Source organism: Mizuhopecten yessoensis, unplaced genomic scaffold (genome assembly GCF_002113885.1).
Source record: "Mizuhopecten yessoensis strain PY_sf001 unplaced genomic scaffold, ASM211388v2 scaffold10329, whole genome shotgun sequence".
Classification (NCBI taxonomy): Eukaryota; Metazoa; Mollusca; class Bivalvia; order Pectinida; family Pectinidae; genus Mizuhopecten; species Mizuhopecten yessoensis.
Genome location: NW_018408492.1, coordinates 35,858 through 62,316, shown reverse-complemented (window position 1 = coordinate 62,316; position 26,459 = coordinate 35,858). Strand labels below are relative to the sequence as shown.

Here is a 26,459-nt window from a genome sequence, read left to right as displayed (position 1 = left end):
TACCCGCTGAAAGAGATGTCTCAAGTTTTGGTACAATGACACAGTGGTAGCTTTCGGCATCCGTGTCAGCACATCCTGCGCTACCGGTGNAAAACGCAAAATCTGTCAACTGAAACGCTGACACCCCTGTATGTGAGCTTTTTTTTTATACAGGACCTTGCAAACTTGACCTTTGACATAGACAAACACATACAAGATCACACCTTAAACCAAAGTTACACCCAAAATACCACCAAAGTCATAACCAAAATACCACCAAAGTCATAACCAAAATACTACCAAAGTCATAACTAAAATATCACCAAAGTCAAAACCAAAATATCACCAAAGTCATAACCAAAATACCACCAAAGTCATAACCAAAATACTACCAAAGTCATAACCAAAATACTGCAGCCAAAATTTTACAAAGGTCTAAGAATTACCAAGATTTTAATCAAAATTTCACCAAGGTCACAGCTAAAATACTAACATTTTTTTCAAAAACCAAAATGAGGTCATAGCCATTAGACTACAAAAACCATATTCCAAATTAATAACTGCCAAACTATTACCAAGGTTTGTAAAGATCAACCTTTACATAATGTATTGTTATTCACAAATTAATTTCTATTACAAATCAATGAGGATTTGTTAATGTTTTATTTTATGATACAACAAAATGTCTTGCTTCACTTGAGTTCTGCATAGTCAGCAGGTCCAATGAGGTTATTTGACCATTTTTTGCATGAAGGCCCTATTTGTCTTTTCCAACTACACGTAATACATCCAGTATTTCCCCATCCACATATATCACTTTAAATCATATTTTGGATCAGTCCAGAACAGAACCTTTTAACACATTTTTCTAATTCATATATATAGACTAAACTGATGAAAATAAAATCTGAACTGATATGAAACAATATTAGTTACTAGAATGAGCTAACTATTAAGAGGCCACCATCTTATGACGTCATCTGATTATGTCATCGTAATGTGATGACGTTGAACCAAACGCTTCAGCAATCAACCAATTAGACCTAATTACCTTGCTGTTGATCAAAGCTTCATGAGATTGATTTCACTTTCAGACTTACACATACATTAACACACTTTGGTTTTTGGATAATTTGACAGTATGAGATAGAAAGATTGGTGGACAATCTGTTAATATAATTAAAAATATGAAAAGTGGGAGAAATTGACGGATAAATTGATGTAAGAGAAAGCAATTGAATTTATGTCATATGAAAGTGAAAGAATGAAAGACAGACTGTTGAGGACAAGGTGCTATTGTGAGAGAATGTAGGAATGGTAGTGTTGATGATGAAAGGACAGGAAGCAAACTTTAGAGCAGTGAAAAGAGCAAGGGAGGTTTGCATCATTAGATATAACTGATAGTACAGACTGAAGTCTGTGAACCTTCATGGGCAAGTGGCCATTTGACCACCTGATGGCTGTTCATCTCATGTGGATAAGTCCCACCCTTATTAAATAGTTGACCAATAGAAATGGTAGTTACGGTAGGATTGCAAGAGAGAGGTGATATTTTGTAAGAGAACACACTTAAATATAGAGGACAGTCAGAGGGAAAACAGTCAAGGAGTGGAGAGTCAGAGAGATGGCATTCAGAGAGATGACATTCAGAGAAATGGCCTTCAGAGAGATGAGATTTAGAGAGATGGCATTCAGAGAGATGACATTCAGAGATGGCATTCAGAGAAATGAGACTGGAAACTGAGATTTAACTAAAGAAACATGGAAATAGATATAACGAGTTTTTATACAAAACAACAAAGACAGAAAGTATAGTTGAAATATTGTTTATTTACTCATAATTGTTTACTACATAATTATAACAATTTGGCATTCTTGGGGCTACTCTGTATGACTGCTATTGGCAGCTGATATATGCTATCTGCCAGTGTAGTTAATATTGGTGTATCATAATTGGAGCCTGTAGATAATGGCATAATGTCCTGTTAGTCTACAGGTCCAAGGCTGTAATTGGGGGGAGCCCGGCAAAGACAGCCTAGTCTGCATGGTCACATGGTACAGATATATATTAACTACTGGCAGATAATACAGGTACTAAATGTTGTAATAATATTAGTGTATCCTACTGGAGCTTGTAGATAAGCATCTGTTAGTCTACAAGTCCAGGGCTGTAATTGGGGGGAGCCCCGGCAAAGACAGCCTATAGCCTGCGGGCGTTCACAGGATACAGCAATATATTACATAAAATGACAGATGAAATGATATCATAATTTAATAAGAGTAATTAATATTAGTGTATCCTTAATGGAGCCTGTAGATAATCATCTGTTAGTCTACAGGTCCAAGGTTGTAATTAGGGGGAGCCCGGTAAAAACAACCTATAGTCTGATCACTGGATACAGAGAAATACTAATTTGTCTGAATTGGGGGTAAAATTCATTTTGTTGAATTTATTGGCCGTCTTGATTAATTTATTGGCCGTCTTGATAAATTTATTGGCCTACTATTTATCTAGTTCTTATCAGTCATACAGGTAACCCATTGTCAATGAAGTAATGCTAGTTATATGGCATTATATAATATATATAACCAACATGCATAACAATGCGACCTACCATATGCATATGGTAGGTGTTTTAAACACAACTATATATATAGTATTGTTAGATAACCTTACAATGAAATTATCTGGGCTAATCACCATGAAACAATCAGGTGCTGGACTATAATGCCCAGCTGTCTGCTTCACATGTACACTTCAACCCTTAGATCTATGATAACTGGTTAAACCAACCAAATTAACATAAAGTACCAAACATCACAGTTGTCCTTAATCACTACAATTACGGAATGATCACCTCTTTAATATTGAAAGACATGCACACATATCAGTTAAGTAAGATTGCTTGTATCAGGGAGGTGGGTGGGTTGACTTAATTAGTCCAGTGATAAAATCTCTGCTTTCCCTCCAAACTTTTTCTAGCAACTGGCCAAGCGTCACTATACTTACTGACCATTGGTCAATTAGTCACGTGACTACTAATGAATATTCTGGCCTCATCACTTTATTGCACATGTTACCTAATTGACCCTTCCTCTGAAACTAATAGCTTATATACCCCCCACCCCCACCCCCCACCCACCCCCATATAACATGTATCATGGTATCAATTACAAACAGACTGTACATTATTAACATATAATGTTCTAACTAATAAGTACCTACATGTCAAGTACTATTCTCTCTTTACCTTGTATCTAATAAAATTACACAACAAGGCATCTAACTTATCCAGCTGCTTGAGCTCACCGGTAAAACTTGCTTTGTATAAACTCGAATTTAATAATTAAATTCATATAGAAACAATGAACTGGACTTGAGCTTATCTATTATTCCTCAGACCTTACAAGAACTGGCTGTCACAATACCATAATCTTTATTTTGAGATACGTCAGTAAAACCTCGTTATACTGCCCCTACCTGTCCAGAGATTATTTTGACATTTTCAAGTGGTTTAGTGATAAATTGAGGGAAACATAGACGTAAATTCTTAGATAACTAATACAGTAAAAAATGGAAAAAAGGGACCTTGAAATATGTTGATGGTAAGTGAGGTCGCAAATAAAATGAGAGACATATATCAAGGCTGAACTGTATTGAAATTGTTCTAACAATTGATATTAAGATTAAGTAATGATCTTCCTTTTCATCACTAAATTACAATTTTGCTCATTTCCTATGAAATATATATTCAAGATTACATTACATTTCGTATATGAAGAGAATGTAACTAGTAAAATGTGTTTAATAGATAAAGTAACTTAAACAATGGAAAATTATTGATTACATGATAATGGTAAAACATTATTTGATGAGAAATAATTGGACATTATAACAAATTGGTTATAGGTCTATTATAAGTCAATAATACACTTCTGTTTTATCAAACACACAGATTTATACAAACTGTCATTGGATATTATAATAAGAGGCCCAATTGGCCTGCATCACTAACCTGGTATACATCTCACACTTGTAACCTTAAAAGTGATCTAAAATTAAGCTTTAGGCAAAATACAAGTATTTACGATTAAAAGTCATTCAAAAGAACCTGTTAAAAGATTTTAAAACATTTCACCCCTGTAACCTTGAAAGTCGAACGAGGTCATTATGTTGAACAAATTTTACAGCCCTTCATCTCAGGATGCAACTTGCAAAATATCACCACCCTATCCTTTTTTTATTGAAACTAGGTCATTTAAATGTTTATACATATTTGACTAAATGTGACCTTGAAAAGGAGGTCAAGGTCATTCAAATGAAAAATCTTGATAGCCCTTCATCCAATCATGCTACTGGCTAAATATCAACATTCTGGGCCTCATGGTTATTCAGAAGAAGTTGTTTAAAGTTTTATTTAGAATATTTACCTATGTGACCTTGAAAATGAGTGAAGGTCATTCATTTGAACAAACTTAGTAGCTCTTCACCCCAGCATACTTCTGGCCAGATATCAACATCCTGGGCCTTCTGGTTGTTCAGAAGAAGTACCGTAAAAACCCATGTAATTTGCACACTTTTTTTTTCAGAAATTTAATACCCAAAGTGGGGGGTGCGTTAAATACACAGGTATAGAAAATTTCAAGGTTTTTTTCAGGAAAAGATCGACGATTCTGGGAGATCGCCATCTTGGATTATTTCCCTTGGTACACGGAACTCTAAGACAAATGACGATCAACAAATTTATTTATGTCAAACATTAATAAAAGATACATATTATGTGAGTTTATGTGAAAAGTATTATTAAATAGGTAACCGTTAACAAAAAAAGTTTAGCCAAATTCCTATGCCAGAGAATCGCCGATCAACTTACGACATTACGTTTCGACATCTCGGTGCGTTTCCCCATACTATTACGAAAATGTAGTTGTTCAATTTAAGCTCCATTCCATGTAAGTTCTGTAAGGTTTTTTCAAATCGCCTATGCGTATACGTATAGCATGTTTTTTTTCCGGCTCACTTTCATGTTGATCTCGCGTCTAACATTACGTAAACACGTGATTGATAATAACCTCGTGAATTATTTCAATATTTATTAAATGAAGCATCGTAAAAATAGTCTGCGTTAACTATTTTTTTCCTTGGAGTAGATTTGAAGAGGATGTATTGATTGTCCACGCTTCTAGTATAAACATATTTTTTATAATCCCTTATCAGTCAAATCAGTCTGTAGTTATGACAATGCAGTAGGGCTTCGTAATTCACGCCACGTGTTGGCGAGTGAAAAAAACAACAACACGGTCCGTCGATCGCGACTGCAAATCATTTCAATTAGTAGAGCTATTGTTAACGGGTAATCACAGAGATAGTGTTAGCTCATTACTGCATTGTAATTTGTAAAAAAATATCGCCAAACCACGGACTTAGATAATCTAATTCCGTGGCCAAACTGAACTGTGACATGACCTGGTTTGAAGTGACGTAACCCAAGCCGCCATGATGAGCCCTTCTCACTGATCGTAATTATGATCAATAAAAGGTATCTAATTATGTCTTTCACCAGGAGATATGCACCAGCGGTTAGTAAACATCGAATTACTTATTAATTGATATGTTTTTGTAAGCAAGTAGATGTTTTATTAAAATATTGCTAAAATGAATTGATGTATGCCGATATGCGCACACGTGTGTGTCATGTGTGATCAGATAATTCAAAAAATAATTCGAAAACAAGCAACAAAATACACATTTTACGTAGTTTCTTCTTGGTTTTAAATATCATTTTACATCAATGAAAAAAAAATCATAGAAATATATTTAAAAAAAATTTATTCAGAGATCGATTTTCGGAGCATGAACATCGTTTTTTTCCAGATTTTTTGGGTGCGCAAAATATTTGAGTAGTAGCTTTTTTCCCGATTTTCAGACTCAAAAAGTACCTGCGCAAATTACACAGGTATGCAAATTACATGGGTTTTTACGGTAGTTGAAAGATTTTAACATATTTGAACCCTGTGGCTTTGGATATAAGTCAAGGTCATTCAATTGAACAAACATGGTAACCCTTATCCCAGCATGATACTGGCCAAATATCATCACCCTGGGCCTCTTGGTTATTCAGAAGAAGTTGTTGAAAGATTTTAAAATATTTGACCCCTGTGACTTTGAATATTGGCAAGGTCATTCATTTTAACAAACTTGGTAGCCCTTCATCCTATCATTCTACTGACCAAATATCAACATTCTGGGCGTTTTGGTTATTCAGAAGAAGTTGTTTAAAGATTTTAACATATTTGACCCATGTGACCATGAATCTGGGCAAAGGTCATTCATTTAAACAATCTTGGTAGCCCTTCATCCTAGCATGCTACTGGCCAAATATTATCACCCTGGGCATTCTGGTTATTCAGAAGAAGTTGTTTAAAGTTTTTTTAGACAATTGACCCCTGTGACCTTGAAAAATAAGTGAAAGTCACACCAAACTTGGTAGCTCTTCACCCAAGCATACTTCTGGCCAAATATCAACATCCTGGGCCTTCTGGTTGTTCAGAAGAAGTTGTTGAAAAATTTTAACATATTTGACCCCTGTGACCTTGAACATGGGCAAAGGTCTTTCATTTGAACAAACTTGGTAGCCCTTCATCCCAGCATGCTACTGGCCAAATATCAACATCCTGGGCATTTCAGTTATTCAGAAGAAGTTGTTTAAAGTAAAAAGTTGATGCTGGACAGACAACAGACGGACGGGGGACGCACCAGGTCCAGGTAAGCTAACAATCTGGTTATAGGTCTATGTAAGTCAATAATACACTTCAGTTTCATCAAACAAACAGAGGGGGGGGGGGGGGGGGGGGGGGAGCAATCGTTATCACATGAAAGCAAAAGCCATGGTTTTTTTTACATTGTCAGGGTTAGACATTAACTTTTTTGCTTGGTAGTCCATAGGACTAGCTAGATGAATAGATTATTTACTAGTCCTTTGTCAATCTAATTAGTCCAATATTTCCTGATAAGGAAACATCACGATCTACAGCATGTAACATCAAAAGTAATGGACTGTAGGGGACTTAAGAAAACTACTGCAATAAAAACATGGTGAACTTTTAGGAAAATTTGATAATTATCATGCAATATATCTTATTTTTTAAGCAGTTTTCTAAATTTTAAAAAGGTATATTCTTATTTTCAAAATCCTATTTTTCACAAGTCCAAAGGACCAGTCAGTTAGGTGATTCACTAGGCATTGATGAAACCTACTAGTCCAAGACTAGCAGACTAGTGTTAGTGTCAACATTTTTCATATATTTTTTTACTTGAGAACTAAAGCTTTAAAGATGATACAGAGCATAGCTACAAACATGGAGATGTTTTTGTAACATGAGAGCAAACTGGATATGTAAAGTAAACGTAACACACCTTTTATAACAAAGTGATAGGTTTCATTCTGAGGAGTTGACCAAGTCCTAGAACACAGAAGAGCAATTTTTCAGACGATCAAATCATACTTATTACTTTTGGAATTAAGTTCAGATGTTTTTCAAGATATTTGAATGAATTTTCATTGTCTTTTAAAACTCATTTAAAAATTATCAAATTAACAAAGATTGTTCACATGTGGCTGGTCTGTGTTCAGAGTACAAAGTCATACCTTTGATGTAAATATATTAACGAGCACAAAGGTGTAATTAGACCAACAAGGAAAAGGTAACAAACCTACCTGGGGTGGGAGTGGTTGTTGTGGCTAAATTTCAACATTCAAACAAAATATATCAGAAAATATGACCCATGTAATTAATGTCCATAAACCCAAATGCATTAATCCAAGGTATGTATATAAGTAATGTTAATAAAGAGCTAAATTCAACAAGAAAATGTTTATACAACATACCTACGTCCACACTTTGATGAAAATTGATCTATAAACAAAATGTCTAACCAAAATGGAACTAAATAAAGCCTAGCCAAGGTCACAAAGTGGAAAATACAGGTCACAGTGACCTACATGTCACATGTGTACTCACTCTGAAGATAAGTGACCTTGACCTTTATCGCAGTAACCTGAAACGCGAACTTGTTCAAGGCATTGCCATATCAAGCACTTGTATGAAATTTCATGAAATTGCATTGAGGAATGAAGTCGATAAAGCAATAACATTTTTTTTCTAAAAATAGCAAAAGTGACCTTGACCTTTAACGCAGTAACCTGAATCGCAAACTAGTTTAAGATATTGCTTACCAAACACTTGTATCAAGTTTTATGAAATTCTGTTGAGGAATGAAGTCGATAGAGCGATGACAATTGTTTTCTAAAAATAGTAACAGTGACCTTGACCTTGAACATAGAACATAGAAACCGGGAACGCAAACTTGTCCAATGCCTTGCCGTACCAAACACTTGTATGAAGTTTCATGAAACTTTGTTCAGTAACTAGAACACTGACAGGTCAGTAAGGGCCCTGTCTTGTGGAAATATATCCCCCATAAACATCAAGAAGCAATCTGTCCATATAGCTGAGCTTGACGTTTGACATTTGGACTTCAAAAAGAATCGCAAGGAAGCAAAATATACATTTTACATGTACTATGATGTGTCTTGTTTCCTTCCACCTCCATATTTGCTGGGCTAACCCTAACAGAAATGTAAATACTGGTGCAATACTCATTTGTTAGCTTTGATTTGTTTTATTTCACCTTAAATACCTTCCCCATCAAGAGCCAGGGTCAAAGTCAGAGATCCAATTTGTATTTGACCTTTGGACCCAAATAACCTTGACCTTTATGTAAGTGACCCTGCTCTTTGAACAGTTGACTTATTCTTTAATTCTGACCAACTTTGCTTCATAATATCATAAACAAAAGTTCATCATAAAAAGATACAATATTTTACCTTTACATTGACCCAGTGACCTTGACCTTAAGTCAGTTGACTCGTACATAAATTTCGACCAATTTTGCTTCATAAAGTCATAACAAAATGTTAATCAGTTAAAAGATACAAAATTTGACATTGACCTTTGACCCAGTGTCCTTGACTTTGTCAGAGAGATGACATTCATAAAGATAGCATTCAGAGGGATGACATTCATAAAGATAGCATTCAGAGAGATGACATTCATAAAGATGGCATTCAGAGAGATGACATTCAGAGAGAGGAGACTGGAGACTGAGATTTAACTAAAGAAACATGGAAATAGATATAACGAGTTAGAAACAATGAACTGGACTTGAGCTTATCTATTATTCCTCAGACCTTACAAGAACTGGCTGTCACAATAGCATAATCTTTATTTTGAGATACGTCAGTAAAACCTCATTATACTGCCCCTACCTGTCCAGAAATTATTTTGACCTTTTTTAAGTGGTTTGATGATAAATTGAGGGAAACATAGACATAAATTCTTAGATAACTACTACAGTAAAACATCGTTATAATGCCACCATTTGTCCAAATAAATTTTGCCATCATAAAGGGGTTTGATGATAAATTGAGAGAAGCGCAGAAAGGTTTTCTTTAGAAAATGAAAAAAAGGGACCTTGAAATATGTTGATGGTAGGTGAGGTCGCAAATGAAATGAGAGACATATATCAAGGCTGAACTGTATTGAAATTGTTCTAACAATTGATACTAAGATTAAGTAATGATCTTCCTTTCCATCACTAAATTAAAATTTTGCTCATTTCCTATGAAATATATATTCAAGATTACATTACATTTTGTATATGAAGAGAATGTAACTAGTAAAATGTGTTTAATAGATAAAGTAACTTAAACAATGGAAAATTATTGATTACATGATAATGGTAAAACATTATTTTATGAGAAATACTTGGACATTATAACAAATTGGTTATAGGTCTATATAAGTCAATAATACACTTCTGTTTTGTCAAACACACATATTTATACAAACTGTCATTGGATAGTATAACAAGAGGCCCAATGGGCCTGCATCGCTTACCTGGTATACATCTCACACTTGTAACCTTAAAAGTGATCTTAAATTAATCTTTAGGCAAAGTACAAGTATTTACGATTAAAAGTCATTCAAAAGGACCTGTTAAAAGTTTTAAAACATTTCACTCCTGTGACCTTTGAAGTCGAACGAGGTCATTATGTTGAACAAATTTTACAGCCCTTCATCTCAGGATGCAACTTGCAAAATATCACCGCCCTATCCTTTTTTTTTTATTGAAACTAGGTCATTTAAATGTTTATACAAATTTGACTAAATTTGACCTAGAAAAGTGGGTCAAGGTCATTCAAATGAAAAATCTTGATAGCCCTTCATCCAATCATGCTACTGGCTAAATATCAACATTATGGGGCTTCTGGTTGTTCAGAAGAAGTTGTTTAAAGGTGGTTTTTTTAGCATATTGACCTCTGTGACCTTGAAAATGAGTGAAGGTCATTCATTTGAACGAACTTGGTAGCTCTTCACCCCAGCATACTTCTGGCCAGATATCAACATCCTGGGCCTTCTGGTTGTTCAGAAGAAGTTGATGCTGGACGGACGACAGACGGACGGACGACGCACCAGGTCCAGGTAAGCTAACAATTTGGTTATAGGTCTATGTAAGTCAATAATACCCTTCAGTTTCATCAAACAGGGGGGGGGGGGGGGGGGGGGGGGGGAAGCAACTGTTATCACATGAAAGCAAAAGCCATTATTTTTTTACATTTTCAGGGTTAGACATTAACTTTTTTGCTTGGTAGTCAACAGGACTAGTTGAATAGATTATTTACTAGTCCTTTGTCAATGTAATTAGTCCAATCTCGATCTACAGCATGAAACATCAAAAGTAATGGACTGTGGGGGACTTAAGATAACTACTGCAATGAAAATATGGTGAACTTTTAGGAAAATTTTGACAATTATCATGCAATATATCATATTTTTAAGCAGTTTTCTAAATTTTAAAAAGGTATATTCTTATTTTCAAAATCCTATTTTTTACAATTCCAAAGGACCAGTCAGTCAAATCTACTCCAAGGAAAAAAAATAGTTAACACAGACTATTTTTAAGGATGCTTCATTTAATAAATATTGAAATAATTCACGAGGTTATTATCAATCACGTGTTTACGTAATGTTAGACGCGAGATCAACATGAAAGTGTCATATCTTTGATGTTTTTATCTAATTAACAAGCACAAAGGTGTAATTAGACCAACGAGGAAAAGGTAACCTACCTGGAGTGGTAGTGGTAGTGGTTGTTGTGGCTAAATGTCAACAATCAGACAAAATAAATAAGAAAAAATTACCTCATGTAATTAATGCCCATAAACCAAAATGCAATAATCCAAGGTATGTATATAAGTAATGTTAATAAAGAGCTAAATTCAACAAGAAAATGTTTATACAACATACCTACGTCCACACTTTGATGGAAATTGATATATACACATAATGTCTAACCAAAATGGAACTTAGTAATTAAAGGTTAGCCAAGGTCAGAAAGAGGAAAATATAGGTCACAGTGACCTACATGTCACATGCATACTAACTCTGAGTATAATTTCTATTGTTGTGTTATTGTTCTATTTTGGTATAAAATGTTTACTGCCTTTGTGGTAGGGAAAATGTTTGATGGGCGTATAACAACCTTTCCTGTTTCAGGGAGTGCTTCACCCATAAATGTCTTTATTTATGTATACTTCAGGAATTTTTTCAGGATTTATCTACATGTCAATGAGCTCATATAATGTTGTCCACAGAGTTTCAACTAGCTGATCAAAAGGCAAAATTTAGATTAAAGAACAGTATTTTTGTATCTGTATTGTATCAGACAATGCTCACATGAAGAGCGTTAAACTGCTACTGTTAGCAGAAGTGAGATGTACTTCGTCTCTTCAAATTCAACCTTTATCAATGCAAAATATACACTGTGGAAAACTTTGGTTAAAACTTTTTCATAAATGTTTAGCCTTGTTGTTGGAAATGATTGATGTACCAGAATGAAGCCTCTGTATGTATCTACATGCCAAAATCTGAAGGTTCACATCTCAAACAAACTGTTTAAATGATATAGGTCAGATTAAAATATAGGTCACAGCAACCGGCTTTTGGTACACATTAAACTGCTATTTCAACATGCACACCAATAATGGCAACCCCAAACAAACTTTGGTAAAAGATCTGTCCAAAATTTGGGATATGATACTGAAAACAGACAGAGATAGTAAAAACTTAATTGCTTCTGGTAGTACTCGTTCTAATGGGAGACCTATCAGGTTAAAATCACTTCTTCCATACTATTGAATTTAGTCTTTTAAATATCTATGCTCTTTTTCCTAGTCTGCCTTGCCCCTAGGAGACCACACCCTTTATTTGAACAATATTTCACTCCCCAGACAAAGGAATGCTTTATATGAAATTTTAGGTTAACCACCCTTTTAAGTGAATGTCATATTCCTGCTGTACGATAACTCCCTATAAGGTCAACATATCTTGATATATATATATTTACTTTCCTACACCATGACCTGAAACATGTATGATAAATCAATTTTTCTGATTTAAAAAAAAAATGTCATTGCCACGTGAAATAATTTGCAACAAAAACAGCCCAAAATCCCCTAACAATCCACCAGTATTAATTACATATACAAATGTCATGTTAAACAAACAAGAGGCCCTGAGAGAGCCTGTATCGCTCACCTGGATACCAAAGCAATCATGGCAAAATATTCTCTGGATGAGATTAAGGGAATATGCCAGACCCCAAGGCCAATCCTTGTAGCATATCTGTATTAGATTTTTCATGCCCAGCATTTTTATGTATGGTTATGGGGTCGGGATCTCAACTGTTTCCCAGCTTTGACTCAGAAACTAGGTCCCTAGGGTTGAGGCCAGACCCCAGGATCAATTATAATATCAAGACTGCAATTGTCTCTTTTTGCCCAGCATTTGTATATATAGTTTTGGGGTGGGGATCTCAACCGTTTCAAAGTTATGACCCAGGGGTTAAGTCTGCAAGGGTGGGGCAGACCCTGGGGTCAATTCTAATATCATGACTACATTTGTCTTTTTATGCCCAACAATTGTATATATATTTTTGGGGTGGGGATCTAAACCATTTCGAAGTTATGACCCAGGGGTTAAGTCTCCAAGGGTGGGGCAGTCCCCAAGGCCATCCTGGAAGCATATGTGCAATCATATCTTTATACTCAGCAATGGTATATACCGTTATAGGGTGGGGCTCTCAACTGTTTCCAAGCTGTGACTAACAAACTAGGTCCATAGGGGTTCGGTCAGACCCCAGGGTCTATTCTGATATCATGACTGCATTCGTCTTTTTATTTAATTGAATTTAATTGAAAAATAATGGACGCAGGCTGAAAGCCTCTAAGTCCATATCACAAAACATAGTATAAAAATATTATATTGTCACTGGTTAACATCTATATAAACTTTCCCAAAAGAGTTATTTTAAAAGTCATTATCAGTAATTATTGTAAATAGTGTCCTTCAGATGGTTATCCAACAGGATCTCAAAGTCCTTCAGGGTTTCTGCATTTACAACCGATTCCGGTAGACCGTTCCAGATATCAACTACCCTTAACGTGAACGAGTTTTTCCTTAGCTCTGTACTACATCATTTATTTATACAGCTTAAATTTATGTCCTCGTGTTCTTTCGTTATTATCGTAGACAAATATGTCTGACGTGACTTTCTCATCAAACTTCCTCTTCACAATCTTGAAAACGTTAATCAAATCACCTCTAGTCCTTCGGTGTTTTAGTGTCGGTAGTTTTAATTTTTCTAAACGTTCTTCGTAGGAGATTTCTTTAAATCCAGGTAGAAGCTTAGTGGCTCTCCGTTGTACATTCTCTATCATCTGGATATCTTTAAGTTTATACGGACTCCACGCACTGGCTGCGTATTCTAGATGCGGTCTTACCAGAGCCTTAAATAACTGTCTAAAAATTGATTCGTCCAAAAAAGTAAAAGATCTTCTAATAATCCTGAGTACTGAATTAGCTTTATTTATTGAGTTTTGAACGTGGGTCCAAAAGTCCAGGTTTATGCCCAGCATTTGTATATATAGTTTTGGGGTGGGGATATCAACAGTTTTAAAGTTATGGCCCAGGGACTATTTTGAATCCCCACCACCTAGGGATGCTTCCAGTCAAATATGGTTGATATCCACTTCTTCGTGCCAGAAAAGAAGTCGCTTAAAGCAATTTTGCAAAATTGACCCCTTTTTGCCCAGTCTCTCAGCCCCCTGGGGATCAGCTCCATTATTTGTACAATTTTGAATCCCTGACACCTAGGGGATGCTTCCAGTCAAATATGGTTGATATCCATGGCATAGTTCTACAGAAGAAGTCGTTTGTCGCAATATAGCCAAATTGCCCCCTTTTGGCCCCGCCCCTCAGCCCCCTGGGGGGGCGGCCCCATCATTTGTACAATTTTAAATCCCCACCTCCTAGGGATGCTTCCAGGCAAATATGGTTGACATCCACTTCTTATTTCCAGAGGAGAAATCGCTTAATGCAATATAGCCAAATTGCCCTCTTTTGGCCCCGCCCCTCAGCCCCCTGGGGGGTCGGCCCCATCATTTGTACAATTTTAACTCCCCACCACCTAGGGATCCTTCCAGTCAAATATGGTTTATATCCATGGCATAGTTCTACAGAAGAAGTCGTTTGTCGCAATATAGCCAAATTGCCCCCTTTTGGCCCAGCCCCACAGCCCCCTGGGGGGTCGGCCCCATCATTTGTACAATTTTAAATCCCCACCTCCTAGGGATGCTTCCAGTAAAATATGGTTGATATCCAATTCTTATTTCCAGAGGAGAAATCGCTTAAAGCAGTATAGCCAAATTGTCCCCTTTTTGCACCACCCCTCAGCCGCCGGGGGGGTCAGCACCATCATTGGTACAATTTTAAATCCCCACCACCTAGGGATGCTTCCAGTCAAATATGGTTGATATCCACTTCTTATTTCCAGAGGAGAAATCGCTTAAAGCAATATAGCCAAATTGCCCCCTTTTGGCCCAGCCCCTCAGCCCCCTGGGGGGTCAGCCCCACCATTTGTACAATTTGGAATCCCCACCACCTAGGGATGCTTCCAGTCAAATTTAGTTGAATTCCAATCAGTGATGAAGAAGAAGAAGTCCTTTAAAAAAATTGTTGATGTACGGTCGGACGGACCGACGACGGACGCAACGGTATATGGCATAAGCTCACCTTGGTCCTTTGGACCAGGTGAGCTAACAACAATGTTAGCACACACTACACAGTAGACACAGCAAATGTTATGACGGTTTCTTGTCATTGCAACAATTCCAGTGAACATAGCTTTAACACTGACTCATATGATTATCAATAGAGAAATAATTCATCAATAATACAAAGATAACATGTATTATCATCCCTGACACATGCAAACTTGTGGTTTCTTATAACATGCCCTATGCTAACTGGGAATTTTCTGTTCCTTGCACAACTAATTAACTATCGCACTGACAAATATAAACCTTAACACTGTAACAACACCCAGTTGGTAGTAAATATTTCAAAAGTGTATGAGTATGGTTATTTTTCCCAACATTCGTCCCCCATTTGGACATGTTTTTTCATTGTTGAACAATTACATGCATGATGAAAGTATTATCTAACCTGACATAAATGGCCATTTATTATAAACATGAGTAATACAAATCAATATATTGTTTGTGTTTGAAATAACCATGAAGACACAATTAAAAGAAATAAATCACCATTGACTATTTGGTTGTGAGAAAAAATGTCTTGATGGAAATTTTTGTGTGGATGTCTTCAGTTATCACACAGTGACATACATAACAGAAGTCTTGGAAACCAATCTGTGAGTTTTACAATCATTTTAAGGGAATTGAGGTTAAAATAAGGGAAGTTTTATTTGTGGCAATAACCCAATCTTATTTAACAAAATTAATGAAATAAAGCACAAAATCTTTAAGTAAGTAACTTTGTTTTTACTTTGGCAGTTTTTTTTTATATATATTGAATATGATTATTATATTAAATAGCACAAAGTTTACAAAACAAAATATCACATAGTTGAGATATACTGAAGAAGCAGATTTTACTTTAAATTTCGAAAAGTTGGACATGCCAACATTTACAGTAGCCAGTTCTACTGATGTTCTATGTAGGAGACATTGACTTTGAACTGTGGATTTTGATGAGTTTGTAAGTATAATAGTTGTCTCTGTTCATTGACATTCAAACTTCTGGACAATGTACTAAAATCTTGAAACATGCATTTAACAATTTAAATTGTGATACTGAAGCGGACTTTGTCACGCAGTGGCTATAGAGTGTCAGACAATCTGTAGTATCACGGAAACAAATTGTTCATAAACTTATTGTAAAAGACACCGAAATAAACTCACAATTTCAACCCTGCCATTTCAACCAGCTAAATTTTCTGGAAGTTATCGAAAGAGCTCTTGCATAAGAATTTATCACATGACCAATCACATGACCGCTACTCGAGAGCTCTCGTGATTTATCGCTGAAAACATTGTGTCATCTAGTAAAATTTTGAGTAAACAACAACAGGAAAATGGTTCACCGATCCATCATTAAAAAATGTGAGGTTTTTAGGACTTTCTGTAAATTCATGTCTTAAGCCATGAGACTTTATTGGAGGTAAAAATCCATGAGATTTTGCCTCACGCTGTGAAATCTGGCATGTATGCAGTGGGGTTGGTTTAGGAGTTCAGTGACCTACATGTTGAACTAACTAGAATTAAAGTCACAGCTTTTATTCAGATGTTTGTTGGATATGTGTTCTATGAATAAGTGAGAACAAGTCTCTGTACTTTGTTATTGTGGTTGTACATGTACATTGTGGTTTTACAGTCCTAAATACCCGTTTGTTCTATATCTGCTCTGCCTTACCAGTAAAACTGAATTTGTGATCTTAAAACCATTATACAGGTCTGCAAAGTCGAAAGAATTCAGGGTTGGAGTCATACCTTAAATATCACCTGTATGTTACTTCAGACGATCTGTTATCATCATAAGAAAGTGTCAACACTTCATTCAGCATTTTATATATATTACATATTTATTAGACTAGTACTGTATGGGTTAATCAACAAGCTTTATAAAATACATACAATGTATAAGTATCAGACTACTTTGCTGACATTATTTTCTGTGTTTGCGTAAGTACAATGTTGACTTTCCTTGTACAATCAAAACTCACGTTTAAGTAATTGAAATATTTTGAAAGGGAAATTATTCTTTAAGAGTATTCTATGGAAAATGACCCTTGACTTTTTTAGAAAGACTATGCCTTGCTTTTACAATATATGAACTCATTTCTCAGCAAGGAGTCTTCTTAAAACTCTGCAGACCCTTTATACAAAACTGCTATGTTAACAGTAGTTATCCTGGTTTCGCCAGTTGCAGAGATTTCAAATGCCTCTAACCTTGGCTCCAGCATGTTGCGATGACATCACAAAAGTGCACACCATGCTACCACAAATACATTAATATGCATATATTCCGCAATATGTCTTAACTTGTTCTGAGCTAGCATTTTCATTATGCAATGACATAGTTTTACTAAAATCTGTAAATATTTACAAGAATAACTGTCCAGAATGTGTTTACCTATGAGGATAAACAAAATACCTTGGAGACATTCATGCTTGAGTATTGTCATATATTGTTGACTGAATTTCATTTATCTATTCATAAGAAATTTGTTACACAGAAACAATATGTGACAAAAGGCCAGACAAACTAAAACAGTATCCTGTTTTGCCAAAAAAAGAAATGTGTGTCATGAAAGGAGATAAATGACAATGTGTGTAATGTATCATGGAAAGAAGCTTCACTTGACGTCATATATTTTAACTCTAACAAATATGTAAATATAAGAATATGGAATGTTTTCAGAAATTAAATTTACCCCGAAATGATCCTTTAAACACTTACTTTATATATTTGAGGAATCAGATATTTTCTTGTTTAATTGTGAGGACGGTCACTTTTTTGTAAATATGTATTGGTTTTGGCACTATCTGAACTAAACTAAAGAAAGGAACAACAGACAATTAACATAACTTATAATTACCTTCAATTGTTATCACAGTGTCAGTGATGGTGGCGTTCAGTCCTATAGGTTCATACTGCCCAGCGAGATTGACTACAAACTGTACGTAGTATGTACCCGCTGAAAGAGTTGTCTCAAGTTTTGGTACAATGACACAGTCGTAGCTTTCAGCATCCGTGTCAGCACATCCTGCATTACCAGTGCTCGTACATGTTGCTGTTGATGATGGGGAACTCACTGCAGTTCCTCCTCCAGTTGGCTGGAATATAACATATAAATGCTGATGAGGCAGTGACATGTGCTGGATGCAGACATTAATATAGTTACAGTTTTATTGTACATCTATATAACTGTAGATTTCATGAAATATGATGGTCATTTTAATTACAGCAGGCACATTAGGCCAGGTGAGCTAATTATCTTATTTGAAGCTTTCAACATTATAATTATATACAGTGTATAAAGAAGTTGGTCAAGGCTGTGTATATGAAGACACATTATAGCACTCAAACAAATGACATTTACTGGAAAAAATCACGACCCTGGGCCTAAAGAACTGAAAGGAGAATATTCTTACAGCTTTTTACCCATTTAAGCTTAAGTTAACCTCTCTTCCCAGCCACTTCTCAAAGTTTACATTTGGCCTAAACAAAATACACTTAAAGAATTCATCGTCTTGCAAGGCAATAAATATATATAGTCCCCCACCAGAAATCATCTCTTTATCGGCGGAGCTGAACACCTATATCAGGATCAACCGACTGTATATCTTGATACAAAATAGGGCAAATTCTTCCAATGATCGCTGTTAGATGTCGAAAGAAATGTCAAGAGTAATTTGCTTTTGGGTTGATTGTGGTTAGATGTGAAAATAAAGATAATGCCGACTTGCTTTGGTACAGTAAATTCTGTCAGGACAAACATGTACCTGCATGCCAATTTGGTTACTCCAGGAGAAAATATATTGGAGATAAGCTTGTGGACAAACTTTTGCAATGACAGAGATGCAATGGCATATTTGACCTCTGTGACCTTGAAAGTAGGTACATGATTATGAAGACAAAGTTATAGCACTGCATCTGAGGTACCTGATAAGCCGATCAGAGGCTATGGAGGCAAACTCTGATTTTCTGATTGGTACAAGAAAAAGAACACTTGGTCAGGATATATATCTAAGTGGTTTTTTTTACCAAATTTACATCAGTCAGTTCAGTGGTTCCAATGAAGTCGAAAATGATACACAAATATAGATGGCAATTGCTCATGTGACCTAAACAAAAGGCCCCATGTACCTGCATCGCTCACCTGCTATTAATCTAACACTTGTAGCCTTAAAGGGGAAACAAAGTTCAAACTCTTTTAAACAGACTATATAAAGCTACAGGCTCAATTTCGTTATAAATGACACAGAAAAACCTATTACAAGATTTACGACATTAAAAAACTTATGAAGGTTATTAATTTCATAAACTCAACTGTCTTTCATCCCAGCATACTAATGTCCAAATATAATCGCTCCAGGACTCATAAGAAGAAGTCATTTAAAGTTTCAACACAATCAGCCCCTGTGACCTTGATTATGGGTGAAGGTATTTCATTGCAATACACATCATAGCCCTTCACCCAAGCAAATTACTGGCCAAATCAAATCATCACCCTAGGTACTTAGGTTATTCAGAAGAAGTTGTTTTAAAAATTTTCGGCACATTTGATCCTTGTGATATTGAACTAAGGAAAAAGTCATTCATTTGAACAAACTTGATACAGTCAAATCTGCTCAAGCGACCATCTGTATTAAACGACCACCTGTTTTATGCGACCACTTTTCATTCATCCCAACTGACCCAAAAATTACGTTAAACGACCATCATCACATTTGACAAAGGGCTAATTCACGGTCTTTTTACCAAGTTCAGTGAACAAATTTGAAAAAACAATTCCAAACTTATAATAAATTTATTGATGTGCAGAAACAAATAAAAAGTTACTTTTCTAAACGCCGATATTGATGATTTAGCAGTGAAAATACGGACCGATATTTATCGCAGCTGAGCAAAACCATTTTGGTTGCGCAAGTGTACTATTGTGTACACACAACCGACTATAACCAAACAGTTCCTTATTCAGACAACTGTAAACAGACCACCACCCCAAGCGCACTGCGGTGCAGGTTATATAAGTTTAAAACAACATCATTCAACAGATCAGGTGAATAACTAATCAATAGTCGAGTGATGATTATGATGGTAAACAAACAACTAAGAGTGTTTGAAAAGAATTGTCATTTCACTCAGAACAAACGATCGACGGAGAATTGTTGAAGTTCTCAACTTACACGACTATGTTTTCGGTAATTACCATGATTTAAGCTAACGTGTTACGGAATATATTGTTGTTGAAATGATAGCGGTTCCTGTGTTGGTCCAACATATGGGTTACATGTATCATTCCTTTATTTTACGATGGAAACTGGAAAGAGAATCCAGTTAAAAAAATGACCTAAATAAATCCGACAGCACGTTGCCGTAAAACAGACCGGTATTGTTGTTTTTGGTACTTTGGCGTTGAGAAGTTCAGGGATGTTATGAAAGGCGTTTAATATTGATGAGGAATTAGAAACAATATGTATGCTAACATAAACAAATTGAGTGCGGAGTTGCGCTAATATTTAATGATAATTTTACACGAGAGTGCTGTTGTGAACATCTCTCAACAGACCCAATTTCAAGAATGAAAACCTGCCAGTGTACTTCATCCAATCAGATGGAGAATATTATAGGGTTAAAGGTTACATTGCCTTTATAGCAGGACACTCGCGCAATCAAAATGGTTTTGCTCAGGAAGCTACCAGCCTTATATTTTGAGTCTTAACATTTTCATTATCCAGAAGGCGCTATTTGAAGATTTTCACCTATTTGATCCCTGTGATTATGAAACAATTCAAGTTCATTCTTATTCACAAATTTGTTGAACATTTGACCCCTACATCTTTGAATACAGGTCAAGGTCATTTTTATTCACAAACTTTGTTCGGCTTATCCCAGGAAGCTAAATCTCGTGACTCAAGGCCTTTCTGTTATGTAGAAGAAATAATCTAAAGTAAAAGTTGACGATGGCGGAAGGACAAATGACAGACATCATATCACAGCATAACTAGCCCTTGGGCATGCGCAGGTAAGTTAAAAGATGAGCAATTGCAAATCTGATACATTTCCTTTAATGATAACAGAGGAGTGACACCCTGGACTTTTGAGGATGATCCTGATCATAACTCCTGGTGTGTACTGTACATAAACCAAGACCACTGATCAAAGCAAAGAAACAAGATTTGATGACAATATATTCATTCATTAACATGACTAGTTAAGCATTTAGTAGTAAAACAACATACCTGTGTTTTAGCACTGAACTTACCACAAAGTACACGTCGAGTGAGACAGCTGGATATGCACATGTAGCTGTAATGGTCAAGCTTTGTGTATTTGAGCTTGACAAAGTCAGAGCGGAAACAGTTTGACTCACAATTAAGGTAGGAATGGCTGAAAAATATAACGGAACATAACATTATTTTTTTGTAATGTTATGATGTGGTAGATTATATTAAAACTATTATTAGACATTATTTTTAACGTAATATTTATCTAATAATATTCATAATTAATACCGGGTCAAACAAAAGCACCACACAGCAGAGCAATATATATATATATGCAATGACACATTCATGGAAAGGAAAGATTGGGTCAATATTCTACCCACACCTCAATTTCTTCTGTTTCACCAGGCCATACATAGATACAAACTAGAATAATAACTGCAGATATAACAAAGCATTGCGACCCATACAAACCCATGTGTGGTTAAAGATGGTATGACTGTGTTACAGTCAAACACTAATATTTTATAATATTCTCTGATAGTTAACATGATATTTGACACAAAAAAATGATCAATTCACTAACAGACGAGTAAGTAACACCTGTATTTGAATGTTGAGTTTGAGTTGGAAGTGTAAAGATGACATAGCTTGTGATTTGTTTAAGAAAAATAGAAATAATCCATTAACAGTTTATGCTGACTTTGGCATTGGCATCAAAAGCACTAACTCATTTGATATATTTTTCATTCTTAACCAATATATCAAGTTTGAGCCAAATACCTTTCAGTAGTGAAGTCACTAGAGTACTAATGACGACAATTGTTCTCAAAAATAGTAATGGTCACCCTGACCTTGGAACCCTGAATCAAACACCTGTTTGGAATACTGTCATATTTAACCAACTTACAAAGTTTACCAAAATCCTTGCAGGAATGATGTCATTAGAGCGTTGACATTATGACAAACAAATTCATAAACGTGAACATGTACAGTGACCTTGACCTTAACCTGAATTATGACCGCGTCTGCTGTAATCTCCTACTTGACAAATACATAAAGTTTGATCAAGATCATTTCAGAAATGGAAGTGCTAGTGCGATAACAAACATTAAATGTATATATTTCTTTATAGATATCTCGACACCTTGAAACACAAACTGTAGGTGTTTGTTGGACTAAAATGTATTTATTTTAACAACAATTATGAAACAAGCTATCTCAACTTATATTAATCACTCTTGTCAGCTAGGATGATAGCACGCGCAGGGTCTTAATGTCGGAGGAAACCAAAGTACTAGGAGAAACCCCATGTAGTCGGGCAGGTGACCCCCATACCTTTTTACGTCCGATCGGGGAATCAAACCCCAGTCGCCTTGGTGAAAGGCAAGTGTGCTATCCACTGCGCCACCCGACCACCCAACTTAAGTTATAGGTGTTTGTATGATGTCGACTCAGACACTAAACATGACATCTTAATAAATACACCTTAATAGATACAGAAAATAAAGTAATTAAAGCATCAGATGTTTGTACACAAACATCTACACAAGGCCCTAATATCAATTTACTGAAATATCGATATAGCAATGATAGAAAACAAATCTTTGATAACGAATGCCTTTATGAGTCTGCACTAGTAACACTATGTCTATTTATCACATAATGTACTGTGTTATCCAGTGAATATACCCATGTCATATTTTTTGGGTATTAACCCATGTTATATGACCTATGGCTATCAGCCCTGTGATTGGTTGTAAGTTTCAATTGTTCCAATTGTGACGTCATACCTTGGACAGGTACATGACGTCACAGACTAACACACTGGAGTCAAAATGGCGGCTTTTTACATTTCAAGGTTGCATGCAAATTGTCGTTTTACACGAATAAATGCCACAAATCTTAATTATGTGATAAAAAGGATTTTACACTAGTTTTTATTTCATATGAAACTTGCCACGAACTTTTCATTTTAGCTCGCCAAAGGCAAAATTCTTAGACTTGTTTCATAAACCTTATATGAAATGGAAACTCATGCAAGATCCTATAAATAAGTGAAATCCCAGTCAAAATCAATCAAACTCTACCACAAATTACTTCAACTAAGCAAATAAAACCTATTTGCTTAGAGTAACTGTGCTGCAATCTGTTGTAAAAACGGTGGTTTAAATTTAAGTCATGCAAGACATCCTTGAAGAATCTTGGCGCCCACCATAAAAAAGATCTTTTTGAGAAGATGATGCTTTTCATTTTCCTAACTAGTACTAGTGATGGGCTGATGATCGATCATAATCGAAAATTGATCTGTATGCCCTTTCCAATTCTGATTATTGATTACAAATTCCATCAATGATATAATCCCTTCTTCATTAAGATTAAAGGGTTAAATATGTTTTCAACGTAAAAACCGTATTTGAAAGCCATAGATTCTGATGATTTTCACTATTTGATTGATAAAACTGCATAACAAGAGGCCCTGAGGGCCTGTATTGCTCACCTGTTACTTTTGTTACATGAAATTGACATATAGGTAACTTCAGACCAAATTTGGTAACTAAAACATTAGATATTTTAACATCTCTTAAACAGTTCTTAAGATATTGTTATTTGAACTTTGATTTTTTTTTAATTTTAAAGCTTTAAACCCACGTTGACAATTGACTCCAGCTAGCACTTAAAGTTGATCTTTGACTTCATTACAGTAATGAAGAAAACGATTCACACAGCTGGTCTGCATAATATACCCAAGTATCAACTATCATAACTCTAGTCCAAATGGTTCTAAGAAGTTTTTAACAAATTTGACCCCTGTGACTTTGAAGGTAGGTCAAGGTCATTTTAATGAGGGAATTTTATAGCACTCCATCCATGGTACTAGGCAAATAGCATGACCCTGGGCCTTTGAAATTTGAGAAGATTGTTAAAACTTTTAACTCATGTTGACCTTTGACCCCCTACTCCCATAACATGAGAGGCCGCTGGTCGGCCTTTTTTCAATCGGATATGATTTTGCCGACTGCGACCTCTCATTTCCGAAGCACTAATTCTTTGATGCAGTTTCCGCCCGAAATCCGGGCGGAACAAAATCGGCTTGAAAAACTCACTTAAGTGGTTAACAGTTCATGACAATGGTGTCTACTCACGGTTTATATAATATAGATCTCATATGTATGTCACAGACACAAATATATAGTATATTACGGAATAGAACACTCAAAATACATGTCCAAGTCGTTGTAGCACATCTCTGACCTACATTTAAAACATGGCCCTGGATTAATACAAAATAGCAAGGGGGATTTCAAACGGAACGAAATGATACAAAGTTTGTTTGTATTCCGCTTGTGAAACATTACATGTAATCCATTTTTGTATTAACCGGAAAAATCATGGCAAATGCTGTCTGCTTCGCTTTTAATGAGGAAAAACTCATTATTTATGTCTTTGACATGAAATTTTTCTCATATAATCATGGATTTATGGAAAGGAATATTTATTGGAACCTTTTGACCATTTAAATGTATGTAAACACGATATACTCTTTCTTAATCCGAACATTGAAAATGTGATAGTCAGCATCGGGAAAATCAGCTATGGGCAGTTAGAGGTTACGCGGCGCCTGTCAAAAGTTTTTCGCCGTGTAAAACCTCTAACATTGTTGGAGTACTTTGACCACATGACTAGCACTTAAATTTGACATTTGACCTCATTACTGTAATAAAAAACAAGAGGCCCAATGGGCCTGAATCGCTCAACTGGTATTAGTCTCACACTTGTAATCTTAAAAGTGGACTAAAATACAGCTACAGGTAGAATATTATACAATTATGGACTTTTGTGCTGGTGAATATGATGTGATATGAATCTGAAAGAGTGATATTAACCGAGGCGAAGCCGAGGTCAATATAACTTTTCAGTGATAAATAGGCTATATTTAGAAATTGATATTCACCGGATAACCAGTCTACATGAGTTTTTGAGGACTGGTCACGTGTATATGATCCGACCAATGTGATTGCGAGAAATCTTCATGCATACATGTATAATAACAGTGTTTGATGCATACGAACCTATATCACAGTGGTCAATATATCTTTAAATCTTTAAATGACTTGTTCTGTATAACCAAAAGGTCCAGGGTAATGATGTGTTGCCAGAAGCATGCTGGGTTGGAAGACTAAAATTCTGTTAAGCCTAATGTCCTTGTTCAACATTCAAGGTTACAGGCGTCATATGTTTCAATCTTTTAATAGCTATGTGACCTTGAATAAGGGCAAGTTTATTCATTTGAACAAACTTGGTAGTCCTTCATCCCAGCATGTAAATGCCCAAATATCATCACCCTTGACCTTTTGCTTATTAAGAAGAAGTCGTTTAAAGGTTTTAAACATATTTGACCCATGTGACCTTGAATATAAATCAAGGTCATTCATTTTAACAAACTTGGTAGCGCTTTATCCCAGCATTCTACTGGCCAAATATCATAACCTAGGCATCTTGGTTATTCAGAAGAAGTTGTTTCAAGGTTTTAAACATGTTTGACCCCTGTGACCTTGAATATAAGTCAAGGTAATTTGTTTGAACAAACTTTGTAGTCATTGGTTATTAAGAAATTCTTTTGTTTGAAGTTTTTTACATATTTGACCCCTTTGACCTTGAAAATAGGCCTATGTCATTTTAATGAGGAAAATTTATAGCACTCTGTTCCAGGTACCTACTGGCCAAATATCATGACCCTCGGCCTTATGGAACTTGAGAAGAAGATTGTTAAATCTTTCAACTTATGTTGACATTTGACCTCCGACTAGCACTTAAAGTTGACCTTTGACCTCATTACTGTATTATGTTGGACCCCATCCCTCTGCCCCCAAGGGGGCCACACCCACCATTTATACAAAATTGAGTCCCCTTTGCCAAGAGATGCTCCAGACTAAATTAGGATAAAATCCCTTCATCCCTACTCCCTACGGTACAAGAAGGATTTTAAAGGTTTTACCTGTATTTCCCCTATTGGGCCCTGCTCCGCACCACAGTGGGGGG

At 35.7% G+C, this 26,459-nt stretch overlaps 1 protein-coding gene across 1 annotated transcript in view; it reads right to left on the bottom strand.

Moving 5' to 3' along the window:
• The window catches only part of LOC110460142, a gene marked incomplete at its 3' end in the record, with an annotated part of 57,662 nt that overhangs the window by 11,876 nt on the left and 19,327 nt on the right, over positions 1 to 26,459 (bottom strand). The window contains exons 3-4 of the mRNA XM_021512880.1: positions 21,455 to 21,579; positions 18,062 to 18,299 (exon numbers count right to left, since the gene is read on the bottom strand). Coding sequence (XP_021368555.1) covers positions 18,062 to 18,299; positions 21,455 to 21,579 — 363 coding nt within the window. The remainder of the gene's footprint in view (positions 1 to 18,061; positions 18,300 to 21,454; positions 21,580 to 26,459) is intronic.